The following is a 12158-nucleotide window of genomic DNA, read 5'->3' on the forward strand; positions in this document are numbered from 1 at the left end:
AAAAGAATATTAGTCACTTAAATATGAACATTAAAAAGGGTGAAATTAGGGGCCTTAAGGTAGGTTTTTCATAATTTTATAATTTGTAGTCACATAATTACTTATTTTTTTCTTTAATGTCTCACACCCTTTAAACTGTAAGCTCCATGAGGGCAGAGACCATGTCTCTTGTTCCCTACTATATGCCCTCTATGTCAGCTTCACAGGAGTGCTCAATAAATATTTGTTGTATGAATAATTTCAATTACCAATGTGGATTGGAAGCTGATGAATCAAAGATGACAAATAGTACTGGTTAGGGAAGAACTGGAACAGGAAAATATAACCGTAGTTATAAAAGCTGTAGAGGATGAGGATTCTTTCATTCATTCAATCAAGTCTTTATAAGGCACCTACTATGTGCTAGACACTGTGCTAGGCAGCCTCTGCTGTCATGGAGCTTACAGTCTAGTGATAAATAAACAGGAAATCAAAATTCAGTGAGATAAATTTCCCAAGGAAGGGCAAGAAGGGCGTGCTTCAGGCAACATATAGGAGGGGATATTTATCCCAGACTTGGGCTGTCAGAAAGTGATGTCTAAATGGTTGGTAGCTAAAGGAAGAGAGTGCGAAAAGTGATGCAGAGTATTTATATGTGTAAGAGCCCAGGGGCAGGAGAGCCACTGGTAGGTTCTCTTTAGCCTAAGATTCCTTCTTAACTTCCTTCCTCTCATCCAATAAATTTTTATGGAGCCCATACTGTGTGCCAGGCATTGTGTTAGGCCATCATTAAATTTGTATTTCAAATCTAGTTTTTTTTTTGAGGAAGATTAGCCCTGAGCTAACATGTGCCACCAATCCTCCTCTTTTTGCTGAGGAAGATTGACCCTGAGCTAACATCCGTGCCCATCTTCCTCTACTTTACATGTGGGATGCCTACCACAGCATGGCTTGCCAAGTGGTGCCATGTGTGCATGCAGGATCTGAACCAGTGAATCTGGGGCACCGAAGGGGAACTTGCGCACTTAACCACTGCCCCACCAGGCCGGCCCCACAAATCTAGTTCTTAAAAAATGCAAATAAATAAATATATATAATCTAAAATTTGTTTTTATTAAATTTTTTTTTCCCTTAGTCCTTTAAAAAGACCCACTCAGGGCTGGGCAACTCACCCCCCCCCCCCCAAAGTGCTTTGTAGATGCTTAATGAATCTTTACTGAATTAAGAAATGAACGCATGTGAGAGTTATATAACCACCAGAAAGTAAAAGCCTTGGATCAGCACTTCTCAATAGATTTTTCTGATGCTACTGCACTGTCTGATGATACTGTAATCATTAGCTACACTGACTATAGAGCACTTGAAAAGTGGCTAGTGCGACTGAAGAACCGAATTTTAAATTTTATTTAGTTTTAATTAATTTAAATGTAAATGGCCACAATTGGCTAGTGACTATCGCATCGGACAGGACAGCCTTGGATGGCAGCACAGTTGGAGTAGTCTGAGCCTGGCAATGGGGGGACCAGGCAAAGTTTTAGTCTCTCGCTCAAAAATGGAAACTGTTAATAAATGGTTATAAAATGTCTAATTCTGGACTGTTTAATGCCACTGACAATAATAGATATCTGTGCACAGCAGCAAGCCATAATTAGCACTTCAGTCACTGAAGACTAATAAACCTTGCATCCTGGCATCCTGACAGACACCCAACCCGGCTCCACGGGGTGAAAAGGTTGAAGGCCAAAGAACTCCACCTTGGCCAGGACGAGCTCGCGGCAGCGAACTGCATCATGGACTTTGTAGTTCAACATGCGCGTGACGTCACTACCGGTGTCGCCTCTGAGTGGCTTATTGAGTCCACGTCCAGTATCTCGTTGTTCTCTGGGAATTGTATTCAATAGGTGCCTGCTGGACGTGGGCTCTATTGGCGTGGGAACTACAATTCCCGCCGGGCTACGAGATGAACTCGGCGGTAGTTAGTAGTGAGCCTGCGATTGCCTCATCAGGTGTGGAGCGTGTGCTTTAGTGTCTTGGGAGGCCTGGCTGCCCCGAGAGGGAGGGGAAAGGTTGTAACCACTCCTTTGAGGGGGGAATCGGCGAGGTCACTGTCGTGGGTTTGCAGAGTCGGCTGGGCGGCGCCATGGCGGTGAGTTTTGGCGGGAAGAGAGTCCCCTCGGCCGGGCCCTAGAACCCGGCTGATCTGTCTGCTTTTGCCAGAATCTAGGGCTTCATGTGGTAGCCCCTGTCCTGAAGGAGAAAATCCTTTTCTCAAGAAAGGGGAGGCCTTGCCCCCAACGCTTAAGGTGTGGCTGTTGTGAGGATGTGCCTTTTCTGGCCAGCTGATGAGCCAGAAAAACTGTCTTTAACTTTACAGGTTACTTACTGTCAAGTGAGTTGTTTCACTGAAGTTTCTAAAACCGATTTGGAGAGAGAGGAATATGTAACATTCATTCCTCCTTTCAAAAAAAAAATTATTGAGCGCTTCCCGGTAAAACAGACACAAATATTTGTATTCATGGTGTTTACGTGTGTGCGTTCGTGTGTTCGTACGCGTGTGTGGGCTATATACGAAAACATATGGTAAACTATGTCTGGTGCTGATAAGTGCTATAGAAAAAAATAGCGCTGGAAGCGGGGACTAAGGAGTGCGGAGTAGGTAGAGTTGCAGTTTTAAAAGAGCAATCAAGAAAGGTTTTGCTGAGAAGGTGGCATTGTGGCAAGAGGGAGGTAAGGGCACAAGCTGTGCAACCACATGGAGGAAAAGATTTACAGGTAGAGGCAACAGTGTGAGTGAAAAGCAAGGAGGGTTGTGTGTCCAAAGGACTGACCCAGGGGAGATGATGGTGTATGTGTGTGCGTTGGGGCGGGGTGCAGAGTGTTAATTGCTGGATGGATGTAGGTCATATAAGGCCTTGTAGGTTGCTGATTGAAGAGTGTGTTCATGAAAGAATGAGAAGAGAGGGACTGGAGATAATGACTATGACAACTCTTTTGACAAATTCTGTAAAGGAGAGTAGAGGAATGGGGTAATAGATCAAGGTCAAAATAGGGCCTTTTTTTTTTTTTTTTTTAGGAAGATTAGCCCTGAGCTAACATCTGCTGCCATTTCTCCTCTTTTTGCTGAGGAAGATGGGCCCTGAGCTAACATCCATGCCCATCTTTCTCTACTTTATATGTGGGAAGCCTACCACAGCATGGCTTGATAAGCAGTGTGTAGGTCTGCACCCGGGATCCAAATTGGTGAACCCTGGGCCTCTGAAGCAGATCTGTGAACTTAACCTTTGCACCACCTGGCTGGCCTCTAGGGCTTTTTTTTCAGACAGGAGAAATTATATAATGTTTGTATGCTTGTGGGAATTATCCTGTAGAAAGGGAAAATTGATGGAGAAGAGAGAGAGAATTGGTTGAATGATGTTCCTGAATAGAATAAAGGGGATGAGATCAAGTGCATCAGTGGAGGGTTAAAAAGACCATACTCGTCTATAGTAATAGGAAGGAATGCAGAATATTTGGGTATAGATGCATGTGGGTACGTAGACATGATGAGAGATGCTGTGGAAATTTTCTGTTCACTTCTGTTTTCTCAGTGAAATGGGAACCAAGATTATCAGCTAAAAATAAGGATGGGAAGGAAGTGTTGGAGGTTTGAGGAGGGAGAAGAAGGTATGAAACAATTGTCTAGGACATTCCTGTCAATAGAACTTTCTGCAGTGATGAAAATATTCTACATTTGCACTAATTTGGTAGCCACTATCTACGTGTGGCTATTGAGCACTTGAAGTGTGGCTAGTGCAATTGAAGGACTGAATTTTAATGTAATTTTAAAATTAAATAGTTACATGTGGCTAGTGGCCACTGTATTGGACAGTGCACACATTAAAGTTTGAGAAGCACTTGCCTACGAGAAGGAGTAACAAACTGGAGTTCAGAAATTGGAAGTATTGCTGTGCATCACTTGACGGTAGTGGTCGTGAATTTAAGTTGAGTCCAATCAGCATGGTCGAGTGTTTCTCTGCTGCCACTTTCAGCTGCCTGGATGAAGGAGCAGAGCAGGTGGATAGGAGGGTTGGTGTTTTGCCAGGCAAGAATCATGAAGAGAAAGGCAAAGGAGTGATTATACAGATGGACTTCAGGGAAGGCAGTGAAGACATGGGGTGGAAGGGGCTTAAGGATCAGTGAAGAAAGATCAGGATCAATAGGTCTCAGTGGGGTTGAAGAATTACTGGTGTTGGAATTCTAGCAGAGTCAGGAGCAATAAGATCAATAATAACATTTCTTATGTGTTTTGCTCTGTGTTTAGCTTTTTATTTGCCTTATCTCATTGAATCTTCTCGTTAATCTATCTGAGGTAGGCGCTCTTACTCTCTTCAGTTTACAAATGCAGGCTTAGAGAACTTAACTAACAGGCCCAAGTTCCCGTAGCTAGTACCTGATGAAAGTGGATTAGAACTCAAACAGATTGACTCGTTTTTCAGTCACCATGCCATACTGCTTTCCAGGAAAACCCATGCCTTCTGATTCCTGGTCCAGTGCTTTTTTTTGTTCCGAGCTGCTCAGTGCTTCCTCACCAATCTCACCCACCTCAATGGTATCCTTAGCCAGGGTGGAATTTGCAGGTCCTTCCTTTTTTTTTTTTTTTTTTTTTTTAACCACCCATTGGAGGTGGTAATGAGAATAGGCTTTTCAGTTTGGAAGATCTTAATATATTTTTTTCTTCCTTTTTATGTACAAGGAAAGTGGCATTATTTCTGGTACACATTGTTGTTTCACTTTATTTACTTCTTGGCCTCTGAAAATATTCATGTATTATGCTGTCATAATACTGGGCTGACATTAGTTTTATGGAAGAATCCAATAAGAGGTGCTTTTAAGAAAGAATAAGTAACAATAATAGTTAAAATATACTGATTGCTTATTCTGTGCCAGGCATTAGTGTTTTACATAATTTTTCATCAGAACAACCCTGTAAAAGTAGGTGCTATGATTATCCCCATTTTACTCATGAGGGAAATAAGTCATCAGATCTACTGAGAGGCGAAATTTGAGGTCATTTTGTCCCATTCTGGAGCCCATTCTCTTAATCATTATACTATTGCCAGTTAAACTAATTGGGAAATTTCTTTTGCAAACACCTTCCTATAAGGAAAGTTTCTAACTCTTTCCAAAGGAAACCTTACCACTAGTAAAGTATGTAAGACAATAAACATGGGATAGCATGTATAGAAAGTTTTTATTTTATAATTGAATTTGTAAAGAGCAAACTATAATTTTTTCATATCATAGAAATATTTATTTTATAGAGCTTTTGACTGTTTTAATCCCTTTTAGTTACATATCAGACTGTTAGAGGGGACGTGGGGATGTGATGTAATGAAGATAATACCCAACTTTAAAAAAATTGTTTTTGAACTTTTCATTTGGAAAATTAAATAGTGAACAAGAGAAAGAATAATAGTATTATGTACTTCCATGTACCCATCACCCAACCCCGATAATCTCGTTTCATGTATACCCCCCCTGGACCCTCCCCTCCACTCCTCAAGATTCATTTTAAGCAAATCCCAGGCTCTGTACCATTTTATCCCTACATATTTTAATGTTTTTTTAATGTAATAAGTTCTCTTAAAACAACCACAATGCCATTTCACATCTAATAAAAAGCACAATGTCGTGTTCCTTTGTGATAATGGTTAACATTATTGAACATTTACCGTGGGACTGGCACTATGCTAAGTCCTTCATGTGTATGCGCTCTTTTAATTCTCATAATAATATTACAAGATAGGTATATATTACCCCCATTTTATAGATAGGTAGAGAAATGGAGGCTTAAGGAAGTTAAGGAACAGCTAGTAAGTGCTAGAGCTAGGATGTGGCCAGAATACCAAGAGAAAGCAGAAATAGGAATCAGAAGATGAGAATTTTGTCCAACTCGACCATTTACTGGCATGATGATCTCTGAGCCTCAGATTCCTCATCTTTGAAATGATAATCACTGCTCTGCCCACTTTTTAGGGTTGTTAAGATCAAATAAGGGGCTGCCCGGTGGCACAGTGGTTAAGTGCACACGTTCCACTTTGGCGACCTGGGGTTTGGATCCTGGGTGCAGGCACGGCACCGCTTGGCAAGCCATGCTGTGGTAGGCATCCCACATATAAAGTAGAGGAAGATGGGCATGGATATTAGCTCAGGGCCAGTCTTCCTCAGCCAAAAAAAAAAAAAAAAAAGGAGGATTGGCAGCGGATGTTAGCTCAGGGCTAATCTTCCTAAAAAAATCAAACAAACAAAAAAGATCAAATAAGTTGATGTTCATAAAGTTTTAAGAACTGCAGAATATTATGAATATATGACAAAGTTTGTTGTCTAGTTCAGTGGTTCTTTACTGGGGGTGATTTTGGCCCCTGGAAAACATTTGGTCTGGAGACTCTTTTTTTTTTTTTAAAGATTTTATTTTTTTCCCTTTTTCTCCCCAAAGCCCCCCAGTACATAGTTGTATGTTCTTCATTGTGGGTCTTTCTAGTTGTGGCATGTGCGACGCTGCCTCAGCATGATTTGATGAGCAGTGCCATGTCTGCGCCCAGGATTCGAACCAATGAAACACTGGGCTGCCTGCAGCGGAGTGCGCGAACTTAACCACTCGGCCATGGGGCCAGCCCCTGGAGACTCTTGATATCACAGTTGAGGGCTGTGCCACTGGCATCTAGTAGGTAGAAGCCAGGGATGCTCCTAAACATCCTACAATACACAAAACAGTCCCTGAAAAAAGAATTATTCGACCCAAAATATCAACAGTTCCAAAGTTTAGGAACTCTGATCTAGTTAAATAAGCTTGTAACCAGTTAAAATAACCACTTGTCTTGTTGAGTATTAATGAAGAAATTGAGACTCAGGTGATCAAAGGACGTACTCAAGGTTATACAACAAGTTGGTGCCAGGACCACTGTCAGGGTTCATTACAATCAACCTTTGAGGTTTTGAGGAACAGGTTTTTCTGAGAAGCAGAAGCCTCAAAGAAGAGTTTTTGAGCATTTAGCACGCTCAGTACCTTGAAAGGATATACATAGTTCTAAGTAATTTGTGAAGACTATTGCTTTCATGTTTTTCTTTAAAGTGGGCGACATGGTCATTTTTAAGCAAAAAATATTTGTCAAGTAACTTCTGTGTCTATGGCATTGTACTCGGTGCTGAGGTGACTATAAAAGTTCTAAAGGTTGCAGCCTAACTGGAGTTGACAACCTAACTGGGTAAATGTCTTCAGGATCTTTTGATTGTATGTGATGGAAGCCAACTCAAATTGGTTAAAGTAAAGAGGAATTTAGTAATGATACAGTGGAATTTCATGTGACCCACGACCCTACGATAGGAGGTACAACTGGGCTTCATGAGGTCCTAGATATTTTTGGTTTTGTGGGCTCCTTCCTCTGTAAAAATATTAAAAATTATATTTTATTATTTATTTATTTATTGAGGAAGATTACCAGTCCTCCTCTTTTTGCTGAGGAAGGCTGGTCCTGAGCTAACATCCGTGCCCATCTTCCTCTACTTTATATGTGGGTTGCCTACCACAGCATGGCTTGACAAGCAGTGTGTAGGTCTGCACCTGGGATCCGAACTGGCAAACCCTGGGCTCCCGAAGCAGAACGTGCACACTTAACTGCTGTGCCACCGGGTCGGCCCCTAAAAATTATATTTTACAACTGTGTTAGTACAAAGAGAAATATATTGATATTATATATTAAAGTGTTTTACCTCAACCTAAAAGTTCATTTTTTTCTTCTTGATTTTAAAAGAAATTAAAATATTTTTGTGAGCCCCTTAGAGTATTGTGGGCTCTAGGCACTGTGCTACTCTACCTACAGGTTAATTTGGCCGTTAGGAGTTGTATACGCTGTTTTAAGGTCCAGGAGAAAGTGATTGACTTTCCTCTGCCCAAAACTCCTTTGCTAGAATCTAGTCACAATGCTCTAATCTAACTCCAATTCTGGAAACGTAGAGGAGTACACTTAACTGGCCCTGTGGCACTACCCTAAATAAAACTGCGCTCTTGTTGAAGAAATAGAAGAGGAAGGAACAGTATTGCATAGGCAACCTGCTGTCTCTGCCACAGCTTATTTTTAAACGATAGTCCTTGTATATTAGAATTGAAAACAGGGGTTAGTGTCTATGGGAATAGAGAGACTTGTAACTTGCAGGTTACTTGTTAAGAAGAGGGTTTTGCAGTAAGAGGGGCAAAGGAGCTGAGAGTCTAAATGAAAGTGATCGGTAGAAGGAATGGAAAGGAGTGAATAAATTCAGGGCCTTACTCTTTCTTGGAAAGGGAAATGCCTTATGCAGCCACACTTAGTTTTGGAAATTCTTGGGAAGGAGTCCAAACTGCCTTGCGTCTTGATTCAAATATGCATCCCAGTTCCTAGTCTTATGTTATTTCTATACGGCTACAATGTGCAAAAGCTGGCAATGTGTTATTCACTTCTCTTTCAAATCTTTAAATATTCAACAAATATTGAGAGGCTGCTATAAGCTAGACATCAAGGATGTAATGAGAAACAAGACACAGTGCCCACCATGAACAAACTTACAGTCCTGTGGGGAAGACAGACAGATGCTGACACTACTGTGCAATTAGTGCTATCATGGGGGAAATATTGATAGGTAGGAATGTAGTGGTAAGAATGGCATCTCATAAACTCTTGGAGATTCAAGGTGCTGACACCTAAGGATGAAATAGCCAGGCAAAGAAATTGGTGGGGTATGAGGCAGAGAGAATAGTTTGAACAAAGGCCCAGGGGTGTGAGAGGGAGCTTGGCACATTTGGGAACATGCAAGTGGCTTAATAGACCTGGAGTAGTGGTGAGGGGCTTGGAGGAGAGGGAAGGAAGAAGGGGATTGGCGGAGATGAGACAAGAAGGGCCTTGAGTGCCAGGTCTAAGAGTATGGACTTTATTCTGAGAGCAGTAGAGTGCTTCTGAAGGGGAATTGATTTGATCAGATTTGTGTTTTGCTATAATTTCCACTCAGAACAATTATGATCCAGTCAGGATTTATAGAAACAAAAAATTTGCTTGTCGCTTTTATTTTCCTTTGGTTCCTAGAGGAACTTGTTATAACTTTTAAAATTATGGAATTCCTTCTCATTTCCTCTCTGCCTGTGTGGCAAAGTTCTTCCTTTTATCTATTTCACCTCCGTCTTGTAAGCTGACATTTCTTCTTTCTGTTGTTTGTCCTGCTTAAACTTACTTAAAAAAATAAAAAGGAATAGCAAACCATTCTCTGATTTAAAATATAGAAAACTGAAAATAGTAAAACTGAGTTGACAACTTTATGGTGGATTTGTACTAAATCTTCCATAATTTGAATACTATTAGTTATTTTCATTACCTAATACATAAAGTATATTTAAGATAGTTTTTGGAGAAATAGGGGTAAGTTTGAGGTCCTCCTCCCACCCCGAGGAAGATTAGCCCTGAGCTAGTTGCTGCCAATCCTCCTCTTTTTTCTGAGGAAGACTGGCCCTGAGCTAACATCCATGCCCATCTTCCTCTACTTTATACGTGAGATGCCTACCACAGCATGGCTTGCCATACGGTGCCATGTCCACACCAGGGATCCGAACCGGCGAACCTGGGGCGCCGAAGTGGAACATGTGCGCTTAACTGCTGCACCACCGGGCCTGCCCCAAGTTTGAGTTTTTTAATTGCACGGAATTCCTCCTATAATATATCAGGTTTGTGTAGACATTTAAAAAACTAGTTAAGAATCCAGTGTATCTGTGATGTGAATAGAAAGCGTTTTTTTAAATTGTTGAATGGAAGGACAGAGGGAGGCCTAACTGAAGGAGACTGAGATCCAGAGATTAGGCGAGCTGGCAGGTCACTTGTCTAGTAGGTTGTAAAAGTGTGAGTAGAATCCAGATGTTTTCTCTTTTGAAAATGCTGCAGAATCTGGAAATGTTAGCAGGTAAGAAGGGGAAGAAAATCTAATTTCGGTTGAGATAATTTTATACCAGATAATAAAATTCTAGAAACTAATAGTAAGTTTTCAAAACAGAATTAGATTTGTGTGTGGTCCATTGGTGTCCAACTTTCACACCTGCCTGTTCCCTAAGTGCCGTGTTCCACTCCAGCTTCAGCACACTTCTTAGCAGCTACTTCTTTTTCACAGTCACAGACTGAGAATGAAGGTCTAACCCTTCTTTTCTCAGTTAGAGTGATGATGCGTGTTCCCTCCTTTCACGTTCATCCACGGGTGGCTTAAGGGATGGTGGGAATGTTGCCAGGTAGATCCAATATACTAGAGACATGCTGGCCATTCTCTATTTCATTTAAATTTCATGTTAATAGTCTGTAAATGATTTGGAGAGAAGTTCTTCGTCAGCTTCCTCGGAAAAAACACACAGATGACTAATCCTCTCTCAACCTCTGCCCACTGGGCCTCAGCATCCTCCTTTGCTGGATGTAATCTCAGCTTGGCAAGCAGACACTGCTTCATCGTATACTTTCGTACATGTTCACAGATTCCAATATATAGGAACATTTGACAACAATGTTACAGGATCTATGTTGTAGGATCTAATTTAAAAAAAAGTATTTGAAAGCTTTTTATATATTTAACTAATTTGAAATGGACACGTGATAACCCTACTTTTTAATCTTATTTATTTACATTTCAAGATAACCATGGAAAAATTGATCAGTAAACAGCTCAGTTCTGTGTGAATCCAGTTCTTTTTTTCCTTTTTTTTAAAGCAAGCCTCTTGTAGTATAGGGTGGATTATTATGTCTCTTTTGTGTCTAATAGGAAAGAAAAGGAACAGCTAAAGTGGACTTTTTGAAGAAGATTGAGAGAGAAATCCAAAAGAAATGGGATTCTGAGAAAGTGTTTGAGGTCAATGCATCTGATTTAGAGAAGCAGACTAGGTGAGTAATAGTTTGTGAAGTTCCACACATTGTGTTTCCAAAACCATTGGCTACAGAAACTGCTCTGCGGAAAGGATAAGGCAGATTGTTTTTATGGTGTTGTCTGAAACGGGCTGAAGGAGATGACTTCCACTTTCTGCATTTGAAATTAGGATCTTCCCTCCCATAGAATTCTTAAAGGATTTTTTCTACATAAAGGTTTTTTAAAGACTAATATTTTTCATATTTAAACAAAGGAGGATGTTTTGAATTTTATCTTTGCTGACTGGTTAAAGGAAATCATTCTATTAGAGAGATTCATATTATAGTGATAATTATCTTCAAAGACACAAAATATAAATTTTGAAGGCTTTCTGTGTTTGAGGATCTTATTTCATAGATACTGTATTGCCTTGATGTTAAGAGTCACTGAATAAGACAAACATAGATAATGATATGATATTGGGGAAAAACAAAAACAAAATAACTGCCCTAAAACAGTACCACAATAAAGGTATGCATCAATTATAAGATGCATCTCAATTTCAGGTATGTTGAAATGTAGAAAAATGTGCTTCTTAGAATTGAGGAGATACGTTGACAACAATAATAGCTAGTAGTGAAGTCTTAAGTCTTCAGTATGCCAAGGCAATGGGAATTATGCCATTTTTTAATGTGTATATTCTCATTTAATCTTCTTAATAACCCTTTAAGATTAGCAATATTTTTATCCCTATTTAATAGATGAGGATACTGAGGCACAGAGAGGCTGAATAACCAACTCAGGGTTGCATAGCTAGGAGTTGACAGGACCTAGACTTCTTTTCAGGCCTTTCTGATTCCAAAGTCTATACTTTTTGCTACTAAGCTACAGTCTAATGGAAATCTTTTTCTTTTTTTTTTAAAGTGAAGAGGAATTTGCTGTAATATAAAGTCTTCAGTGTTGTACTTTAAACTGTAATTTTAAGCTTCTATTTGGTTCTAGAATTTTGGTCAACTTTGAGGTGATTTAAAGTAATCAAAAGTGAACTGAAAAAGCTGCTTTGTTCAGTGGAAGAAAATGAACTGAAGAAACTTAGAAATATAAAGTTGAGTGAAAAAAGCAAATTGCAAAAGTCTATATGAAGTGTACCATTTTTTTATAAAGCTCACAAGTAACTGAAATTAAATGATATATTAAAGGCACAGACATGCGCAAACTATTCAAAAACAAGGGAATAAATTTCAAGATATTGGCTATCTCTGGTAGGATAGTGGGAGAGAACACAAGTAGTTTCAGTGGGT

General features: G+C 40.0%; 1 protein-coding gene and 1 pseudogene across 2 annotated transcripts in view; one reads left to right on the forward strand and one right to left on the reverse strand.

Annotated features, from left to right (window-relative positions):
- The first annotated feature begins 1778 nt into the window (after positions 1-1778).
- LARS1 (leucyl-tRNA synthetase 1) overlaps positions 1779-12158 on the forward strand; it is a 62262-nt gene continuing 51882 nt past the window's right edge. Inside the window, exons 1-2 of one of the 2 annotated variants that reach the window (XM_008513873.2) lie at positions 1779-1985; positions 10777-10895. Coding sequence is in view for 1 of the 2 variants with exons in the window: in XM_008513872.2 (XP_008512094.1) it covers positions 2120-2125; positions 10777-10895 (125 nt within the window). In the remaining variant the exon portion in view is untranslated. Of the gene's footprint in view, positions 2126-10776; positions 10896-12158 lie in introns of both variants that reach the window. The other variant, XM_008513872.2, reaches the window with a different exon arrangement.
- On the reverse strand, positions 10018-10467 carry LOC139075088 (D-aminoacyl-tRNA deacylase 2 pseudogene; annotated as a pseudogene).

The sequence above is a fragment of the Equus przewalskii genome, chromosome 13 (genome assembly GCF_037783145.1).
Source record: "Equus przewalskii isolate Varuska chromosome 13, EquPr2, whole genome shotgun sequence".
Taxonomy (NCBI): Eukaryota; Metazoa; Chordata; class Mammalia; order Perissodactyla; family Equidae; genus Equus; species Equus przewalskii.